This window comes from Lissotriton helveticus, chromosome 12, assembly GCF_964261635.1.
Source record: "Lissotriton helveticus chromosome 12, aLisHel1.1, whole genome shotgun sequence".
NCBI classification, from domain to species: domain Eukaryota; kingdom Metazoa; phylum Chordata; class Amphibia; order Caudata; family Salamandridae; genus Lissotriton; species Lissotriton helveticus.
The window spans coordinates 790618221-790639318 of NC_136073.1; the positions used below are offsets into that span (position 1 = coordinate 790618221).

The window sequence follows — 21098 nt, forward strand, 5'->3', positions numbered from 1 at the left end:
GGGAAGGACAACATACAAGCCGATTGGCTCAGCAGGCAGACAACGGCATCCCACGAGTGGGAGCTCAATGCTCAGGAGACAAGGTACCTGTTCGACAGATGGGGGACACCATCGGTAGACCTGTTTGCCACACGCCAGAATGCAAAATGCCAAAGCTTCGCATCCAGGCAGCCCGAGGAGGGGTCACTGGGGAATGCCCTATGGATAGATTGGTCAAGGACATTTGCTTACGCCTTTCCCCCGATACCACTGATGCACAGAGTGCTGAGCAAGTGCAGAGCGAGCAACATGACGCTGATACTGGTCGCACCACAGTGGGCGAGGCAGACATGGTACTCGCAGATCATGAAGATGACACAGGGTGCACCCCACAGATTCAGCAGGAGGAAAGACCTACTCTCCATGCAGAACGGAGAGGTACTACACCCAGAGCCAGAGAGCATGAGCCTAGTAGCGTGGCTCCTGAGGACATAGAGTTCGCACATTTGAGACTGCCAGAAAGCACCCTGAGGGTCCTTCGGGAGGCACGAAGGCCCAGCACTCGGAAGTGCTACGTTGCGAAATGGAAAAGATTCACAATATGGTGCAGACAGGAAAGACTTCACAATAAAATGAAGAGGGACTCCACAGTGCTAAGGTACCTGACGCACTTGCTGGAGAAGAACCTTAGCTCATCCTCTTTAAGAGTTCACTTGGCAGCGATAGTCGCCTACACAAGGGGAGAAACGTGCAGGAGCTTCTTCACATCACAGGTGGTGAAGAGATTCCTGGAAGGAGCGAAAAGGATCACACCACCCAAGCGGGTGCCGCCACCTGCACGGAACTTGAACACAGTCCTAACGGAACTCATGAAAGAGCCCTTTGAACCACTTCACAAGGCCTCCCTAAAGATGCTAACTATGAAAACAGCCTTCCTGGTTGCAATAACGTCCTTACGCAGAGTAAGCGAGCTTCAAGCGCTGACGCTACAAGAACCCTACATACAAATACACAATGATAGGGTTGTGATGAGGACTGACCCACACTTCATGCCGAAGGTGGTATCCAAATTTCACATGAACCAGTCTATACAGATACCGAGTTTTTTCCAAAAACCAACTAGCGCAGAGCGAGCTCTGCACACCCTGGACGCCAGAAGGGCAGTCATGCACTACATTGAGAGGACGAAGGGACACAGGAAGACAAAACAGTTCTTTGTGTCATTCGCAAACAGCTTCATGGGGAAAGCAGTAACCAAAAAGACGATTGCACGATGGATCGCACAGACAATTCAACTCTGCCACAAGCGTGCAGGTCAAGAGCTGGCAGAGGGGACACGTGCCCACTCCACTAGGAAGAAGGGCGCTACAATAGCCTTCCTGGCTAACACACCCATAGAGGACATATGCCTGGCGGCAACATGGGCTTCGGTGCACACGTTCACGAAGCACTACTGTGTGGACATACAAATGAACAAGGAAGCTCAAGTTGGACAGAAGGTGCTACAGCACATATTCAACACCCAACGCTCATCTTCCACCCAGCCGCCACAGATGAGAAACCGCTACAAAATCTATGCACAGCATAGTGAATCCAGAAAGATTCACGCTGCAAAACGAATAGTTTTCTTACCTGTCGGTGTAGTTTTGTATCTTGAAGATCTTTCTGGATTCACTAGCGAACCCACCCACCTCCGCCAGAAAGATGAGGCTGGAGAGAGAAGAGGTGGTTAACAAAAGAAAGGACTTTTAAAGTACAAAGCGGTAAAATACCAACTAAATAGAACATTGCCATTACTTCGGAAACGAAAAAAACACGGAAAAAAAGAACCCGAAGATGGCGCCCAAGAGTGGGAGCTTCCGCAGGAAGCATGCCGACGTCACCGGAAATACACCCAAAGGGGTGTGACGCCGACGCCCACCTGGGCTACGGAAGAAAAAAAAAACAGCGAAAAGACTACGAATCCGGACCCAACCACAAGACCACGGAATAATGCACAGCATAGTGAATCCAGAAAGATCTTCAAGCTGCAAAACTACACCGACAGGTAAGAAAACTATTTGTTACTATGCTTTTCATACTAATCCCAAAAATATATATACTGCAACGTATGGAAAACACATAAGTATAGCTTGGAAAAGAAAGTAAATTAAAAATAAATCTCCTTTTAAAAGGTCAACAAATGTCCCTGCACTCTCCGCTAAGATACACACATTAAATAAATATTAAACTTACTCAACAAGCAGACACAATCGCAAGGCAACAAAAGGGAAAACATAATGTGAGAGCTTGCACACACACAAAGGGGGTTGTAGCCTGACCAAGAGGATCGGGTTTCACAACCACCCAGCAAAAAATAAAGCAAAGCACTTTACGACTCAAACCACTAGATGGCGGAATATGCACAGTATGTGAATCTAGAAGTCTATGCTGCAAAACTATTACAGGTAAGTAACTCGTTTCGATTACGGTGAGACTGTTGGGCCCATGGCCTCCTGCATCCTGTTGGTAAGACACGCCAGGTGGCGAATGCGAGCTCTGCAGTGGGACTTGAGGTTCCAATAAGCACAGCATCGGGGAAATGTCAGACGTAGTTCAGATCTTGGAAGGAACTGCAAAAGATCTGCAGTAGTGGTTTACAAACCACGATTGAGTCAACAGCAGACCCCTCTCCCTTCCCTCAACCAGATCTCAGAGTAGAGACAGGTGCGTCACTTCTGGGATGAGGCGCCCACTTGGAAGAGGTGGCAATCAGGGGTCCACATATATTTGAGCTTCAAGCTATTTGGTTGACATTGAAAGCATTTCTTCCTTCTGTCAAGGGGTAGTTAGTGCAGGTGTTCATGGACAACACCGCCATGTGGTACGGCAATAAACAGGGCGGGGTGGGGTTGTGAACCCTTTGTCTAGAGGCTCTTTGTCTCTGGACGGAACAGCAGGGCATAACCCTAGTGGTTCAACACCTGGCAAGTTCTTTTAATGCCAGGGTTGACGAACTCAGCAGTCGATGCAGAGGTGGTGCAAGGTCTCTTTCAGCAGTGGGTTGACCCTTAGTTAGGTTTCTTCGCCTCCGAAGAGAACGCAAAGTGTCAGCGGTACTGCGTGCTGGAGTTTCCAAGGCGGCTATTGCTCAGCAACTCTTTTTGTTGCATGTGAAGCTGTGGCCTGCTGTGCGCCTTTCCGCCCATACCACTCCTGCCCAGGGTTCTGAAGATGATCAGTAGTGACCAGGCTCAAGTCATTCTTTTGGCTCTGGACTGAGCAAGGAGTGTCTGGTATCCAGAGTTTCTGAGAAGGAGTATCGATCCTCCGATCAGGCTGCCCCTTCAGGAGGATCTTCTGTCGCAGGGAAGGTTCCTCCACCCGAACCGGTCAACTCTGTGCCTCCATGTGTGGAGATTGAGCAGCGACAGTTGATAGCTTTTGACCTTCGTCCTGCAGTCTGTGACGTTATCCTGGCAGCCAGGTGGCCCTCCACTAAGACAGTATATGCCTGCCGTTGGCGGAAATTTTTATTATACTGTACAGAAAGGTCCATTAACCCTCTTCCTGCTTTCTACTGTTTGTTTATTCATTCTAACCCTTGCCCAACAGGGCTCTGCCTTGGGAAGTCTCAAAGGTTACCTTTCTGCTCTCTGCTTTTTTGTGGCTGCCAGTCCAGCCCCCTCTCTTCAAATCTCCTATTGTAAATCGGTTTCTAAGAGGGCTGGCTCACTTGTTTCCACCCACACCCTTTGTTATGCCACCGTGGGACCTTAATTTGATCCTTACCTATCTGATGTGTGCACCCTTTGAGCCTTTACACAATTGTCTCTTCAGGGTGTTGACCATCAAAACAGCCTTCTTGGTGGCGATTACAACTGCCCGGAGGGTGAGTGAGTTTCAGGCGTTATGTAGCCTGCCTCCTTATCTTATGTTCTTTCCGGACAAGATGGTGCTTAGCACCAGGGCATCTTTTTTGCCAAAGGTTGTGACTCCATCTTGGTCAGTCCATTACTTTTCCCCCCTTCTTTGCTCCCCCTCATCCCTCTAAGGAAGAGGAGCATCTCCGACTAGATCGAAAAAGAGTGTTGTCGTTCTCCCTTGACTGCACTAAAGAGATCCGGATGGATGACCACCTCTTTGTGCGAGCGAAGAAGGGAAGGACAGTGCAGAAAAGGACCATCTCTCGCTGGGTCATTCTCTGCATCAGAATCTGTTATGCCCTGGCGAAGAAGCAGCACCCTGAGGGATTAAGCGCCCATTCCACCAGGAGAAAAGCTGTGACTACGGCCTTGGCTCGGGATGTCCCAGTCCAAGAAATCTGTCAGGCAGTAAAGTGGGCTGCTTTGCACACATTCACAAAATATTATTGCCTTGAGGGACATGTGCGCAAGGATGTAAATTTTGCCCCTTCTGTCCTGCAAGACTTTTTAGTTTAGGATGCAACCAACCGCTGGGATGCTATGACTCTGGTACCTGATTCAAAGGTAAGGAATCTGCAGCTAGAAGTCTATCAGATAAACAAGTTACTTACCTTTGGTAACACATTATCTGGTAGAGACTCCTTCTAGCTGCAGATTCCTTACAGCCCCACCCATGCCTCCCCGCTTTGTGGACTGATATTGTAGGACTAGGGTTGTTTTCCCCTCTCTGGGCCCTAGTTTTGCACATGACTACGTCGGTTACTTCATGGCTCTGCGTTTCTGCCGTGGAAAAAACAAAGTACTGATGTCTGTGTGCCTGGGTGGCGCCTATATAGACACCGCGGCGTCATAACAGACACGAACAACGCCGACGTCACATGGAGCCACCCGACGCCGCGCGCAAGCGTTATTGCTCACCAAAAGATTCCGGATCCAGCCTGACTCCTGGGAAATTCAAATGTAAGGAATCTGCAGCTAGTCTGTACCAGATAAGGCGTTACCGAAGGTAAACAACTTGTTAGCCAGGTCCGTAGTGTTGGACATTTCGCCTGCTAGATCCTGCAGAACTTTTTAGCCTAGTAAGTCTGTACGCAGCCCGCCACCATGTAGTATGGCTTGGGTGTCTAGTCAAAGGTAAGGAATCTGCAGCTAGAAGTCTCATCAGATTAGCATGTTACCTTTGGTTACACATTATCTGGTAGAGACAATATCTAGCTGCAGATTCCTTACAGACTCACCCATGCCTCCATCTCTGCTGACTCATTTAAAGGGCTAGGGTTGTTTCCCTTTAAAGGGCCCTAGTTTTGTCACACAATAGTCTTTCCACACCAGAAGCGCAGCCATGAAGTGAACTAAGTCAAAATTAACTGGTGCTGCATGCCTGGGTGGCACCGTTATAGGTGGCCGAGATATCACAAACAAAGACACCAGCAACCTTATGCGGAGCTGAATGGAGCTACCTGACGGCACACAGGTGTATTACTCCAGCAAAAATTTCCAGATCCAATTATCACCTACCACATTCAAAGGTAAGGAATCGGCAGCTAGATATTGCCTCTACCAGATGAGTTACAGATGCTAAGTAACTTTTTCTTCTAGGTTCAGCTCTTGCACTCCCACTTTTCAGAGCAAGTGTCTGGGCACGCTTTGTGATATCCGAAGTTACACCCGCCCAACTTAAGTTCTACGATGACATGCAAGTCATTTTTGGGCCACTGACTCCTCCTGGCACATTTGGGCCCTATGGAGCTAACTTGTGCCCCTGCTAGGTTAGTCTGTGCACTTGCCCTAGACTCTAGCTGGGTCCTGTGATCCTCCCCCAGATTCACACTGACACCACCACGGATGCCTCCATCTCCTGCTCCATCCCATCTGGCATTGCTCAACAACAACAAACCAATGGTTATCCCCTCCTCCCCACCCCGAAATCCCCATGCTGTCCCGGTGCTGCTCTGGCACAGCTCCACATCGATGCTGGCGACTTCCAGGCGCTACCAGCCCCCAGACTTTTCACCCATTGAAATTCCTGAAGGAGTAGCTAAGGAGGTGTTGTATGGTCCCCTAGTAGACTCTGATGAGGAAAACTGGTACGAGGAGCTTGGTGACCCCAGTGGCTTGCATACCTCACCATACTGGCATGGTTTCTCCTCAGAGCTAGGCTTCGAAAGAATGTGCATCTTTTGCACCATATTCAGCAGGGCATGGAGCTTCTCCACCTGTCTGGTGTCGAGGTAAAGACCAACATCTTGATTGAGGTGCTTCACACAGTTAAGAGTTCGGCTGAAATCTTGCTCCCCCTCAATTAAGCCCTGTCCGATGTTGGGGGCCTGGACCAAACCTTGCGCAGGGACTTCTTTGTACCACATGATTGCCTTACTCCTTCGTCCCACCCTAGGAGATTCAGCTGTCCTCTACCAGCACCACTCCTCAGAGGCAGGTGGTGCAAGCCTCAACAGTGAAGGTCAGACCAAGTACATTCCCTTCTGTAGTAGGGGATGTAGCGCCAGGAAACTTGTGGTGTCAGTGCGCGTTATAAATTTCACTTAAGATAAGATCTCTTCTTCCATGAAACTCTGACACCACTTTAGGAAGGAATTTAGGGTGAGTTCACATGACTACCTTAGAAGAATGAAACCGTGTAAGTCTCAACAACAGAGCCTGGATTTCACTCACCTTGCGAGCCGATGTTATGGCTACAAGGAAAGCCGCCTTCCAGGATAGATGCTGGAGAGAAGCCTTATAAATGGGCTCAAAATGCTCACTCATTAGTCTAGAAAGCACCACATTAAGCTCCCACGGAGGCGAAGGGCGCCTAATGGGAGGAAACACCTTCAAACCTTCCAGAAAATCTATGATGACTGGGATTTGTTTAACACCATCAATGCTACAGCATTTCCCCCTCAGCGCTGGCACTCATTTATTCCCATTGTTCATGACGAGCTCAGCTAGTCATGAGCACAGGAGCAGTGTACTGCATGACGAGCTGAGCTCGTTATGAGCATGGAAGGGGTTAAGGAAGCTTGTGAAGGGCCTTTTCTATACACAGTTAAAGCTGCTAGGTGAACTTTAATGGAATGAAAATTAAGGCCAGATTGAGCCAAATGCAGTAAGGAAGAATGACATCCTCCTTGCAGGAGGTCGGATCTTTAGAGACACACCAAATGCAAAATCTCTCCCATTTATAGGCATAGGAAGTTTGTGTAGATAGTCTTTTCGCTTCTTTTAGTATCTCCATGCAGTTCTGAGGGAGATTTAAATATCCATACTGCACTAGCTCAGGAGCCATGATACCATATTCAACGACAAGAGGTTGGGATGCACCATTTGCCCTCCGAACTTTGTGAGAAGGTCCGCCTGAAACGGAACTCGAAGGTGCGGCAGGAGAGACTGGGGGAGTAGGTCGGTGAACCACCACTGACTCGGCCACTCCGGAGCAATGAGGATCATCTTGGCCCGTGATTGGGAAAGTTTGATCAACACTGTCGGGATCAGGGGAATATGTGGAAAAGCGTAGAGAAAGCAGTTCGACCAGTTGATCCACAGTGCATTCCCCAGCGTCCCTGGTTGGTAGAACCTGGAGGCAAAGTCTCTGCATTTGCTGTTTTCTGCGGTGGCAAACAGATTGATCTCTGGAGTGCCCCATCTTCCGAAGATGTCTCTTACCACTTGGTCGTTTAAGACCCATTCGTATTTATTTTTTTAACGAGTCTGCTAAGAGCGTCTACCTGAGCATTCTGCACACTTGGCAGATGAGTTGCTGTTATCCGGTCCCTGGCCAGCAGCCAGTTCCAGATAGTCTGAGCTTCCCGGAACAATGTGCGTGATCTCGATCCCCCCTGCTTGTTGAGATAGTACATCGTTGTTGTGTTGTCCGTCTGTACAAGCAGGGAACTGGTTCGAAAAGAAGGCTGGAAGGCTTTCAGTGCCAGGTGGACCGCTCGGAGTTCCAGGAAGTTGATGTGATACGTGGTCTCCTTCTGGGTCCATGTGCCCTGTATCTGACGGTGGTCTGAATGCACTCCCCAGCCATGGAGAGAAGCATCGGTCACAATGGTCTGAGCCGGTATCTCCTTGTGGAACTGAATCCCTCTGAGGAGATTGTGAGGCGAGCACCACCACTTAATGGACTGGAGGGCTTGCGGTGACAGCTGAATCCTGTCCTACCAATTACCTCGCTGCTGGTCCCACTGATCCTCCAAACATTCCTGCAGAGGTCTCATGTGAAGGCGTGCATGCGGAGTGAGGAAGATACAAGATGCCATGGAACCCAGGAGAGAAGACGCCGTCGGCGAGGAAATGGTCATGAGAACCTGAGCCTTCCAAAGGATTGATAAGCGTCTCTCCTCCGAAAGACACACTCTTGCCTTGCGTGTATCGATGGAGGCTCCAAGATACTGCTGACACTGGACAGGAGTCTGGACAGACTTTGACAGATTGATATGTAGACCCAAGCGATTCAGCAGAGCGGACGTCCTGTTGAAATGCAGTTGTGCCTCCTGAAACGTGGCTGCCTTGATCAGCCAGTCGTCCAGGTATGGATAGACGAACACCTTGTTTTTCCGGATGTGTGCTGCGACTACCGCCATGCACTTTAAAAAAGTCCTGGGCGCTGACTTCAGGGAGAAGGGAAGCACTGCATATTGGTAGTGATTGGTGCCGACTAGGAACCTGCGATGTTTCCTTGCTATGGGCACATGAAAATATGCGTCTTGCAGCTCTATCGCGCATAGCCAGTCCCCTTGATGCAGCTGAGGGTAGATCTGGTGCAGGGATAACATGCAGCACTTTTCTCTGCGGATCCATTTGTTCGCTTGTAGCAAATCGAGAATGGGTCTGAATTCGTACTTGCCCTTCTTGTGAACGAGAAAGAACCTGGAATATATACCTTGTCCCCTCTGGGCAGGAGGAACCAGTTCTATCGCCCTTTTTCTTAACAGGGTATCCCCCTCGACCTGACGTTCTCACAACAGGTGCTGTGAGCGAACCGGTGGTATCGATGGAGGAGGGCTGATGAAACGTAGACAGTATCCATTGCAAACAATATTCAGCACCCAATTGTCCTGAGTTATCTTTTTCCAATCTGCCAGATAATTTTGAATGCTTCCCCCCACCGGAGTGGGCAACAGAAGAGGGGGAAGTAATCTTTCAGGGCTTGGAACCCGCTGGTGCCTTGTTCCCTGGTGTTGATTGCTGGTTACCCCTTCCTCTCGACTGGCGCCTCTGAAACGGCTGATACGACCGTTTAGACTGTTGTTGCTGTTGCTGCCCAGACTGACGGCCCTGCACTCGCTGGAATCGCTGAGAGGAATAATGCCTTTGGAAAGAGTGGAAATTCCCACGCTGCTCCTTAGGCTTTTTCAGGCCAACAGCTTTGAGTTTCTCGACCTCCGCCTTCATGCGGGCCATCTCCTCGTCTGCATGGGAACCAAAAAGGGTGGTACCCGAGAAAGGCAGGTTTGCGATGCGCTGCTGAGTCCCCGGTTTTAAGGAGGTGAGACGCAACCAGTAATGCCTTCGGAGCACCACGCCATGCCAGTACCCATGGGCTGCAAGGAGAGAGGTGTCCGCTGCAGCGCTGATAATCTGATTAGAGACCATCAGTCCCTCGTTGAGTATCTCCTGGAAATCCTCACGTTTGTCCCTAGGTAGGAAGTCCATGAACTGGTGAGACTCCCACAAGGACCGGTCGTAAGCGACAGAGCAGGACAGTAGAACTAGCCGCCTTCATTGAAGTGGCCGCAGTGTTGCAGACTTTCCTCCTCGCAGAGTCCAGTTTACGGCTTTCCGTGTCCGGAGGGACTGTTGTAGAAGGAGCCATAGCATGCTGCTTCTTCGCCGCCGCTACGATTACTGAATCCGGAGGTGGGGCCGCCCGAAGGAAAGCAGGGTCAGAGTCCGGGGGACTGTATTTTCTCTGGAGCCTCGAAGGAGCCGATTTCACCGAGGCCGGCGTAAGGAACAACTTCATTGCAGGCTCCTCCAACCTGAGCACCAAAGGAAGTAGAGGACGTGAGGTTTGCCTCTGTTGTAGCGTTTCAAAAATCACTGATGTAGTAGGCATATGCACAGACAGCGCAATGATCAGTTTCGCCGCTCCCCTCACAAGAACCTCCTGAAATGTGGCAATGTTATCGACAGGTGACACACTCTGAGGTGGGGAGTCCGACAATGTGGGCGAATATCTCCCTCCACTAAAGGACATCGTGTCCCTAGTGTAACAAGAGCGTGATCTCTTGTGACGCCGGTGAGACCTTGTAGACGACCGGTGCCGGCTGTGAGAACGATGCCTTGGCCGGGACCTTGATATTGGCTGTCTAGGTTCTGCAGAGATCACAGGCACAGGTGGAACCGCCGGAGTCGGAGGAGGAGGCGGAGATGGGGGAGGAGGCAGAGGAGTGGGAGTCCTGGGCTGCAGAGGTGACTGGCGAGGGGCCACAGGTGGAGCAGGTCCCAGTGTCCTGGTGGGAGAATAGGTCCTGGAATACTCAGAATCCGAGGTAGCCACTACCCTTCTCCGTTTGCGGGCTGGCCTTGAAGAGGGAGCCCTGGATGTACTGGCCCTCGACGGAGAGCGTCGACTAATTCGTGATCTAGAACTGGCCGACACTGGCAGGCTGACCACAGAGGGCGACTGGTCCCTTGACCTCGAACCACGATGGTACCTCCTCAACCGTCCACTCCTCGACGTCGATCCTCTTCGTGACGTCGAGCTCCTCCTCGATGTAGATATCCTTCTTGATGTTGATCGTCATCTCCTCGACGTCTATCTTCGCGTAGACGTCGACGGTGAATGGAGGTGTCGCCTCGACGGCGAGCGCCGATGTCTTCTTGACCCAGAACGACGGCGATGTGTCTACGTTGACTGAGATGTTCTCGACGTCTATCTTAGACGTTGCTTAGACCCAGAGCCCTGAGTTGACAGGGAGCATATCGTTGTCATACCTGGTTTCGACATCGATGTCACCGGGACCAGCGTCGTTTTTGAGCCTTTCATATGCCCATGACCCATGCCTCTGGGAGCCCCCCAGAGGCATGGGTTGTGGAGGAGGAAAGGCTCTCTCCTTGCCCAAAAGTCCCACCTGCAGCCTGTTGTCTTCTCTACTCCAGGCCTTGAAGACGAATCTTCTCCCTGTCACACAGGGTCCTTCTGGAGAAGGATTTACAGATGGCACAGGATTCAGGAACATGTGAAGTAGGTAGACCGAGAATAAAAACTCTGTATGGCTAACTGCCCAAAAAAGACAGTAAAAGGAAGGTGAAGGCAAAAGACGTTGAGTGAAACACTCTAACTTTAAAGCTTAATAATTGAAAGATATACCAAAAAAGGTAGAGCTTAATGCTCCAGGGTCCTGCTAGCAGGAGCCGGAACAAAACAAAGTAACTGGGCTTTGGCTGTGCATCATGGGATACCGAGGGTCTCTGGAAGGATTCTTAAAGGCACGGTATCCTTTTACAGACACATAATGGCAGCCTATGGGGCTTGTCTGTCCAACCCTTCATCTCTATCATGAAAAGGGGATGTTGGTGAAGGGGAGTTTCTCTATATGTGAAACTTAGTAAAATAGTTAAATTTACTTGTTACCTGGCTATCTTTTTCACTTCAGGATGAAGTAATGGCCAGAGTAGCCTAGTTGTTTTTAGACTGCATTATTGTCTTTATTATCTCTTAAGTGTCTATGCAGGACTGCAGAAGAGGACAACTTAAGAGACTATATCTATTGAAGTGCTCCGGGGTCCATGCACATGGGCGGGACTACTCACATGATTATGACTATCACAGAGATACCCCTACTACAGAACTGGAGTTACAGGTAAAACTACTCCTACCACACCATCAGATAGGGAATTGAAGAGGCTGGGTACTTTTGGGAAGCGCATGTGTTTTCCACCAGCCTTTCTCTGCGGTTGGTGAGAACCACATTCCTCTTAGGCCAATGAAACGTAACTACAATCCAGTGACTGGCCTAAGCAATTTCGATGATTTCAACCTCAAAACAATACAAAGAAATGTAGAAACAAGCATTCATCAAACCACATTGACAAATGATGAGATATTCCATATAATCTTAATGGAGTTTTTTATTTTAAATTCTATTGATGCCAGCCTCGTCCATACAATATTATTTCATGCACTTGCATTGCTCCCACATCAATCTGAGGATACAAACTTAATTTATAGCCTTTCATTTCCGATATCTTTGCACTTGGAAACTATTTTCAGATATTTTGATGTTGCTTCTTTATTTATATATACTCTGTTAACCTGTTAATAATAAATTTTCTAAGCAGTCCTAGAGCCCCTGAGGTGTCTAGGGCTCTGAGGTGTCTAGGGCTCTGAGGTGTCCGTGGACCACAGGTTTAGAACCACTGATCTCAAGCATTTTGCGGAATTATTTATTTTAGACTGGTTAAATAAGCATGTTAGTTGCCATTTCACCTGCCAAGAGTTGGTAGCCAGGAAGTGAAATGATGCATGGCTCTGTATCTCTGCACTGCCAAGTTCTATGTAACACCTAAGCTTTTCGCCTATGCCGTCAGTACTCTTGGCAGATTAGCTTCTGTCCTCCAGTACTCTTTACCATGCACTTCTTCCACTAAAATGATTTGCAAGCTCTACTTTCCCTGGATGGATCTAGACTTGTTTTATACTGACTTTATTGGAATCTTTTGATTTCCAAATTTAAATCTACATCAATGAGGATTGGAGAAAAACCTCGCAAGCTTCTCCTCTTGCTTACTATAAACCTGTTTTGCTGCTAGAATAAATCTTTGACACTACTTACTTAGGGCAGTCTCGCCATGAATATGTTAATTTCTGTAAAAAGCAGCTGGAGAAAGAGGCATTTTCTGTAAAGTAACTAATTCTTAAGCCCATAATTCTAAATGTTCCTGCTGCTTACATGCTTGTGTTTGCTGTGTAGTTGGTAAACATAAGAGCTAAAGAGGGTTAATTTACATTGGCAAGAAATGCATATGTTTGTAGCATGTGTGGATGTAGATACACCTGCCCCTCATACTCCTGCCATCTAGTATTGGGCTTGAACGGTTACAACTAGTTTTTCTTTAAAGTAGTCTTTCAAGTCAAGAGATCTCTGTGCCTCCTCCTCTAGTCATGAATGCACATAGGTAGTGACGCTATTGTTCGACCAGAGGGTGAGTGTAGGTATGGAATAGTGAGTAGGATAGAATAGGGACCATGTGTGTTAATAGCATAAGGTGAACAATGTCTGTAGCACATAACTTCCGGGGAGGAGGGTGGGCTCATGTGAATCTACACCACTACATGAAAAACAAATGTTTACAGGCTAAGAAACTTGATCATTTTGTAGCATGTTTGGCTGTAGACTCGCATGCTCTGCATAAACTATAAAGCAGTACTCCCCAAAGCTTTGGCTAGCCAGTGAATGGTGCAGAGGTCTGAAACTAAGTCCTGGAGACAGTTTGACCAACTCTAGCTTGCTGCTTTACAAGAACGTCTGCACAGTGCTCTGTGACTGTGTGTGAAGTGGACCAAGTGGCAGATTTACCAATGTGTGCTATGGGTATGTTCCCAAGCCAAATCTTAGTGGCGCCCTGTTTGTGAATGGAGTGAGGCCTTGGGTGCTTATGTAGAGTTCGCTTAGCTTTAACGTAACTGGTTTGGATGGTTTTAAAAAATCACCTGGCTTTTCATGTCTCCATACTTTGGTAATATGAGGGAGTGCCAAAGTTAATGTAGTATATATTTCCCTGTTTTATGCTATGCAGAAGTTGGAATTCTGATAGATCCTTAAGATTTAAAGCAGTGTTAGATTTTGCAGGGTAGACCTTATGGATTCACATGTGACACTAGATAGAATTGTTAGCTTGAAGGAACATATTGTAGTTTTGATATTTTAAGTAATGTTACTCTTCGACCTTACGTCCACTGCCGAGACCTAGGTTTTAAGAGCAGAGAATGACGTAGATTTTCTTTGTGGTTTTATCTGGTTGTAGAACTTAGGAAGGCATGGTCAATCTTATATTTCTGTTCAATGCCCTGTGAAATTTAATCTTTAAGTGGAGAGGATGGTGATAAGTCAGGCTCAGTTTCTGTGACTTTATCACAGTCATGTTCTTTTCTTCAGTATGTGGAATGGAATGATCCTCTGCTATATTGGTAAATCTGATAGAGCTGTCTAGCTGCAGATTCCTTACTTTTGAACTTCCAGGCATCAGGCTAGATCCAGAAGATTTTTCTTAGCAGGTGGTGTCGGGCATCTCCGTATGACATCATCTGCATGTTATCGTAGTCTTCGTGACGTCCATGTCGCAATATAACCGCCACTCCGTCGCGCTGGCATCAGTTTTCTTTCCGTGCCAGCCAACGCCGATCTGTTGAATAGAGCTATCCCCTCTCAATTTTTTACAGACTTTTTTTACTTTTTTGTCGACTTAGTTGGTGTGTTTGGGCATGTATAGTAAGAAGACTTCAGGGTTAAACCGTGTGGTGTCTGTCACCGCACCATGTCAGTCACGCACCCCCATTTAGTGTCTCTGGTGCCTGGAGCGTGACCACGACTCTAAGTCGTGCTCAGACTGCCGGGCTATTGTTCCCTAAAATTTTGAGGCAGCGGTCCCTAAAGCTACTCTCAGTCTGGCCCAGTGGAGGATGCCCCGTCTGTCTTGGTCCAGGGTTCAGTCGAGAGGAAGGTCCGATCACCTCTCCAGTGAATCAAAGTCCTCTTCGTCGAAGTCAGGTAAGAGGCACAAGATGTTGAAGCGTACTTCGTCCCGCCCGTCTTGCAACGTGGCAGAGGAACATCAGCTTTCAAGACCCTGCTCCGCTGGGATGCTTAGGTCTGCTCTGCGTTTCACTGCCTGTCCGGGAGCAACCCCCCTCCCAGCAGAAGGAATTCTGATGCCATGTGCGCCATATTTGGGTGGCCTGACCCTGCTGGCGTGGCTACAGGCCCTGCAGGCTGAGGATGGAGTGTACCCCGTGGTTCCCATGCATGCAGCTCTGGCCACTGCCTCCGATTGGACCCGTTCCTTGGTCCGTACAGACACCAGTCGCACCTCCACAGTGATCTTCCCCGTTGTCGCGTCCGATGCAGATGTCATCGGCGTTGCCGGCTGCCCCTCCCGATCTTCATTTCCAACAACACTGAACCGGCCAGGCGTCACCCGACGCAGAGACTGGCGCCGACCGAGCTGTACAGCACCATGCCGTTCACCCTGCCCTAGTCTGAAGCGTTAGGGATAGCGGATTGGAAGGGGAGCAGGATCTCTTAGAAAGCCTGTGCCAACATGATGTGAACTGGTACGAGGAGTTAGGCGACGCCAGTGGTTTCAACACCTCCCTAGACTCTGCCATGCTTTACCCTCCTACCCTGGCTACAGAGGAGGAAGCATCATTTGCCAGAGGTCCTGGAACTGCTGCTACCTACAGTTGCAGTCATGACTAATGTCTTGACAGAGGTCCTGCAGCCTGAGGTCTCCAGCTCGGAACACCCTACTGTCCTTTGATGAGCCTTAACAGACATCCTTCTGGGTACCTGATCCAAAACCTAGCACAGGGGCTCCTGTGAATAAGACAATCGCCCGCCGCGATCCCCTGCACCGGCAACCCGCTTTTCCTCACCACCCACTGACCCCCACAAAGCTTGGTGGTCCAGGCTTCCACTTCCCGTGGTGCGTTGCCTTCCGCACCTCTGGGCAGGGAATCCAAGAGACTGGCGAGCTTCCGAAAAAAAATCTTTTCTTCCGCCAGTCTGGCATTGCAGTCAATAAACACTGCATGCCTTTTGGGCCACTATTCCCAATCGAAATGGGACACAGTTGCATAAGTGCAGCCCAGAGTCTAGTTGGAGGAACGGGCTCTACTCTTCCAAGCTATTTCAGACAGAAGGGATGCACCTAAGTTCGCCATCAGATGTGGCTGGGGCGCGACGTACTCGCTGGGCAGAGCGATTTCCATGATGTTGGCCGTTTGTTGCCAGGCTTGGCTGAGAACATCTGATTTTTCGGGGGATGTCCAGGCTAACCTCATGGATATGCCTTTTGATGTCTCCCATCTCTTCGGATACCAAGCAGATGCCGCCCATGAGCGTTTCAAAGACTCTCAAGCCTCAGCCTAGTTTTTGGGCCTCACCACATCCCCTAGGGCCGTATCTGCTATTCGTTCCTTTTGTGGCTATCGATGGGGCAATCAACCGCGACAACCCCACCCTGGCCAGCAGGGCCCCACAAGTTCAGCAACCTCAGCGGGCCGTGCACTGGTCTCCATCCCCCCCCCTCCCCGGCCCTGTGGATCGGGAAGCCAGAAGTCGAGCCAAGCCACTGTCCCTCTCCTCCACTGCAAAACCTTCGTGGTCCGATCCCCAAGATCACTCTCTGCTGGTTGATGGCCGAGTACGCCATCTCCACCACTGGCGAATCATCACATTGGACAAGTGGGTATTGCAAATAGTCCAAAGGGGCTATTCACTCCCCTTCGAGACTACATCTCCATCTATGCCCCCAGTGTATGATCGGCTGACGGAGGATCACTTTTCCTTACTCCGTGAGGAAGTCAAGACTGTCTTGGTCAAGAGAGTTATAGAGCGGGTTCCCGGCCAGAAGTAGGCAGTAGTTGTCATTCCTGCTACTTTGCGGTCCCACAGGAGGACGGAGGCCTTCGTCCTATCCTAGATCTCAGAACCCTCAACTCCTTCCTCAAAAATAAGTTCAAGATGCTCAACCTAGCTCAGGTCCTGTCTGCCCTGGACCTGGAAGACTGGATGGTAGCGCTGGACTTGCAGGATGCCATCCTGCCAGCCCATCGTTTCTAACTGTGGTTTACTGTGGGCCACAAGCACTTCCAATTTGCAGTGCTTCCTTTGGCCTCACCAGCGCCCCTCGGGTGTTGTCAAAGGTGATGGGGGTCACAACCCATCTGCGGAGATCAGGGGTTCCAGTCTTTCCATATCTCACCGACTGGTTGTTGACGGCGGCCTTGCCTCAGTTGTCTCCCGCCTCCAGACTGTGGCGAACCTCCTGCATTCGCTGGGGTTCACTATCAACATGCCGAAGTCACACCTGGCCCCCTCTCATTGAGGTAGTTCTGGACACTGCAATTTCGGGCCTATCCTCCCGAACGGTGAGTCCAGGATATTCAGGCTATAATACAGATGTTTCAGCCTCTATCCTGGATTTCGGTGAGTGACTGAGGCTGTTGGGCCTCATGGCCTCCTGCATCCTGCTAGTGACCCATGCATGGTGGCGCATGCAGGCTCTGCAGTGGGACCTGAAGTTCCAACGGGCACAGCATCGAGGAAATCTCACCATCCTGGTTAAGATTGCAAAGGACACTGCGAGAGACCTGCAGTAGTGGCTAACAGACCGCAGTTGGTTCAAGGGCAGGCCTCTCTCCCTTCCCCACCCAGATCTCACTGTAGTGATTGATGCGCCCCTTCTGGGATGGGGTGGCCATCTGGTGGAAGTGGAGATCAGAGGACTCTGGTCTCCGGTGGAAGCCAAGCTCGAATTCAATCTGTTGGAGCTTCGGGCGATCCGACTGGCACTGAAAGCCTTTTTGCCACTAATAAAGAGAAGTCTCATGCAGGTGTTCATGGATAACACTACCGCCATGTCGTACTGCAACAAACAGGGTGGAGTGGGGTCGTGGGCTCTGTCAAGTGGCTCTGTGTCTCTGGACTTGGCTTGAACAGGGCATTTCCCTGGTGGTTCAACACCTGGCCAGTTCTATGAACAACAGAGCGGACGAGCTCAGCCGAAGGTGCCTTGCGGCTCACGAGTGGCCTCTCCATCCGGTGGGGGCGCAAGGTCTCTTTCAGCAGTGGGGAGAGCCTTGGTTGATCTGTTTGTCTCCAAAGAGAACGCGCAATCTCAGCAGTTTTGCCTGTCTGAGTTTCCAAGGCAGCTCTCGCTTGGCAATGCTTTTCATCGTAAGTGGCTCCGGACTGGGCACAGAGTTGGGTATTCCGAGCTTTTAGACATGAGTATCGCTCCTCTGGTCAGGTTACCCCTTCAGGAGGATCTTCTGTCACAGCAGCAGTGGAGTCTTCCACCCGGTCTACTCTCTGTCTCCTTGCGTGGAGATTGAGCGGCCACAATTGAAAGCTTTCGACCTTCCTCCCGAAGTCTGAGGTTATTTTGGCAGCCAGGCATCCATCCACGAAATAGGTATACACCTGCAGATGAAACAAATTTTGTAAATATTGTACAGACCGGTCTATTGACCCTCATCTGTATCTGAAGTCCACCACCTGTTTATACTTTCCTTTGCCCGGCAGGGATCTGCTCTAAGCACCTTGAAGGGCTAACTTTCGGCACCTTCCTCTTTTCTTTAGCTGCCTGATCAGCCTTCTTTTTTCAAATCTCCTCTGCTGCAGAGATTCTTGAAGGGGTTAACTCACTTGTCTCCCCCCGCTCCTTCACCCTTTATTATGCCACAGTGAGACCTTAATTTGGTTCTCACCTTTCTGATGTGCGCACCATTTGAGCCGCTGCACAACTGCCCTCTACGGCGGCTTACTATCGAAACAGCCGCCTTAGTGGTATAACATCTGCCAGGAGGCTGAGCAAACTGCAGGCACTGTCATCAGACTCCTTACCTGACAGTCTTCCCGGACAAAGTGGTGCTCCGTACAAGGGCATCTTTTCTCCTTAAGGTTGTGACGATCTCTGGGTGGAGGACCAGGTCTTTATAGGGTGCGTGCGTGGGCCCTAAGAAAGGGGGTGCTGTCCAAAAGAGGACTATATCCTGCTAGGTTATCCTTTGTATAACAATTTTCTATGCCTTAACGAAGAAAGATCCCCCCTGAGGGGTTTAGGGCCCATTTTACCAGGGAAAAAGCGGCCACCACCGCTCTCCAGGGTGGTCTGTTTCGAATATGTGCCAAGCAGCCACGTGGGCATTGCCAGACACTACTGCCTGAATTCCCAGGTACGCACAGAAGGCCTGTTTGGTCACTGTTTTGCAGGAATTCTTGTCTAAACCTTTCCACAGTCCCTCCTCTGGGGATGGTATTGCTTTGGGTTCAAAGGTAAGGAATCTGCAGCTAGTTGTCTCTATCAGATGGACAAGTTACATACCCTCGGTAATGCCTTATCTGGTAGAGACATGATCTAGCCGCAGATTCCTTACCGATCCATCCCACTCTGCTGAATTGTTTTTAATGTCAGGGATGTTCCCCCCTTCAGGACTCTAGCTGTTCATTTTTTAACACGCCTTGGTTAGTCACTTCATAGCTTCGCACTCTGGTCTGGAAAGTCGTGGAAAGTACTAACTTCAGCACACTGGAGTGACGGTTATATTGACGACGCAGACGTCACGACGAACAGTACGCTGACAACATCACCCATAGTCGACCACCACCTACCAGTGTGCAGGGGTACTGCTAATAAATCTTCGTATCAATCCTGATGCCTGGAAGTTCAAAAGTAAGGAATCTGCGGCTAGCTCATGTATCTATCAGATAAGGCGTTAACGAAGTTAAGTAACTTGTCCAACAGTACAAAGAATTATTAATATCCTTGTCGTGGATAAAAATATAATTTTCTTTCTCCCTGATGTCCATTTATTTTCCTCTTTAGAGGACGATACTTTGGTGGATGTGTAGTAACTAGGCTTGGGTTATCATTAGAAAATAGGCTCAGATTTGGTGAAAAACGGATGTTTTGTGAAGTGAGCATATTAATATTACTTTTTTTTCTTATTTGACAGAGTGCGGCTGGACCACGGACGCAGGGCAACGCAATCCCACAGAAAACTCAGGCCAGCAAATCTGCTTACAACAGCTACACCTGGGGGCCCAACTGAGAAACAGCCAGGAAGGGGAAAACGCTCTGATCTACTCTCCTGCTTTTCAAGGAAAACTTAAGACAACCAAACTACACACACAAAGGATGTAAAAATAAACAGTCGGTGAAGCAGCTCTTTAAAGGAAACTAGTCTGCAGGTTTCCAGGAAGAGCAGCAACCTGTGGGGTCCGTCTGTGTCTGAACCCACCCACCAGAACTCTTATGTAATATAGAATTTGTATTCTTTCAGTCTGTTTTCTGCATCCTAATTATGAAGTGCCCAATGCTGTATTGGGGGGATGGTTTTTATGTTTTTTTCTCCTTTCCATGGCGTGAAGGAGTGGCAGCAGGCACTCTCCCTGTTGGCCAGAGTCCCTTTATTACTAGGAATATGACTGCTAGGTATCCATTGTATGATGAGTTTAGTGGAAGTGTTTTTGTACTGTGTTCTAAATTTAATGGATACATGTGTCTTGTATATATATATAAAAAAGAAACCACCACAAAGAACTGGCGTGAGCTTTTCTTACCTCGGCGATGCTCCACAGCAAAAACCCTTCCACAGAAGAGAGCACGCATATACATATATATATTTCCTGCAAAATACCCTATTTTATCTAAAATTCCCCAGTATCTAAAAGACCTCCCATCCTGCCCCTCCACCACGACTGACACTCCCTTTCCATCTGCTATCCCTTACCCCAGTGTTCTCTTCTTTTTGTAGCTGTTCACTTTCTCCCACGAGGACCCTTCCTCCATAACATTTCCCAACCCCCTCTCATCCTATGGCTGAGCTGGAGTGTTTATTTTATTTGGTCTGTGATTTCTGTTCCTTCCTGTCTTTTTTTGTTTTCTTCAACCAGTCACTTCCAAGAGAAATTAAGTCTTTATTTACTAAAGAGAATAAAGGTCACCCAGTGATGTCTGGATTTTTTAATAACCTGCTCTTCAGCCTCCTGTATTTTTCTCTGTGTGGGTGATGTTTGAGAGTTTAACTATGCAGGGAGTAGCCAGAATTTGTTGAAAGACTTGCAGTGTGTCTGAACATGTTGGGCAAGATGAAGTCCACTGAATGAGTGTGAGACTGTAGAGGCACTCAAACACTAGTATATGTTTATATATGGCTTCTGTACTGCTATTGTACACACAAACCAGGATATTATTACACTTCTGGGGTCTTTAACCCACATTTTTGAGTATTTAACTTCAGGGAACACTTCCAACTATAGTCACTGGTTTACACATCTTTAAGGAAAGTCTCCCTATTGTTTTCCCCTCTGATTCAAATTTTCCTTCAAAATGCCTTAACTTTTTCTGAAAGCCCCAGATGTGAGTGAGAGTATTGTTTATGACAGTGTGGTCTTTCTGATCGAGACTTATAACAGTTGATTCCTCACCTTATGATTACTCCATGCACTCAGTCTGGAAAATCTTCAGCAGAACACGTAC

The 21098-nt window shown here is 48.8% G+C and overlaps 1 protein-coding gene across 1 annotated transcript in view; it reads left to right on the forward strand.

The window, feature by feature from the left end:
- Nucleotides 1-20593, forward strand: part of UBAP2L (ubiquitin associated protein 2 like) — a 775602-nt gene extending 755009 nt beyond the window's left edge. Inside the window, exon 27 of the mRNA XM_078668896.1 lies at nt 19573-20593. Coding sequence (XP_078525022.1) covers nt 19573-19668 — 96 coding nt within the window. The 3' untranslated portion in view covers nt 19669-20593. The remainder of the gene's footprint in view (nt 1-19572) is intronic.
- Nucleotides 20594-21098: the final 505 nt, after the last annotated feature.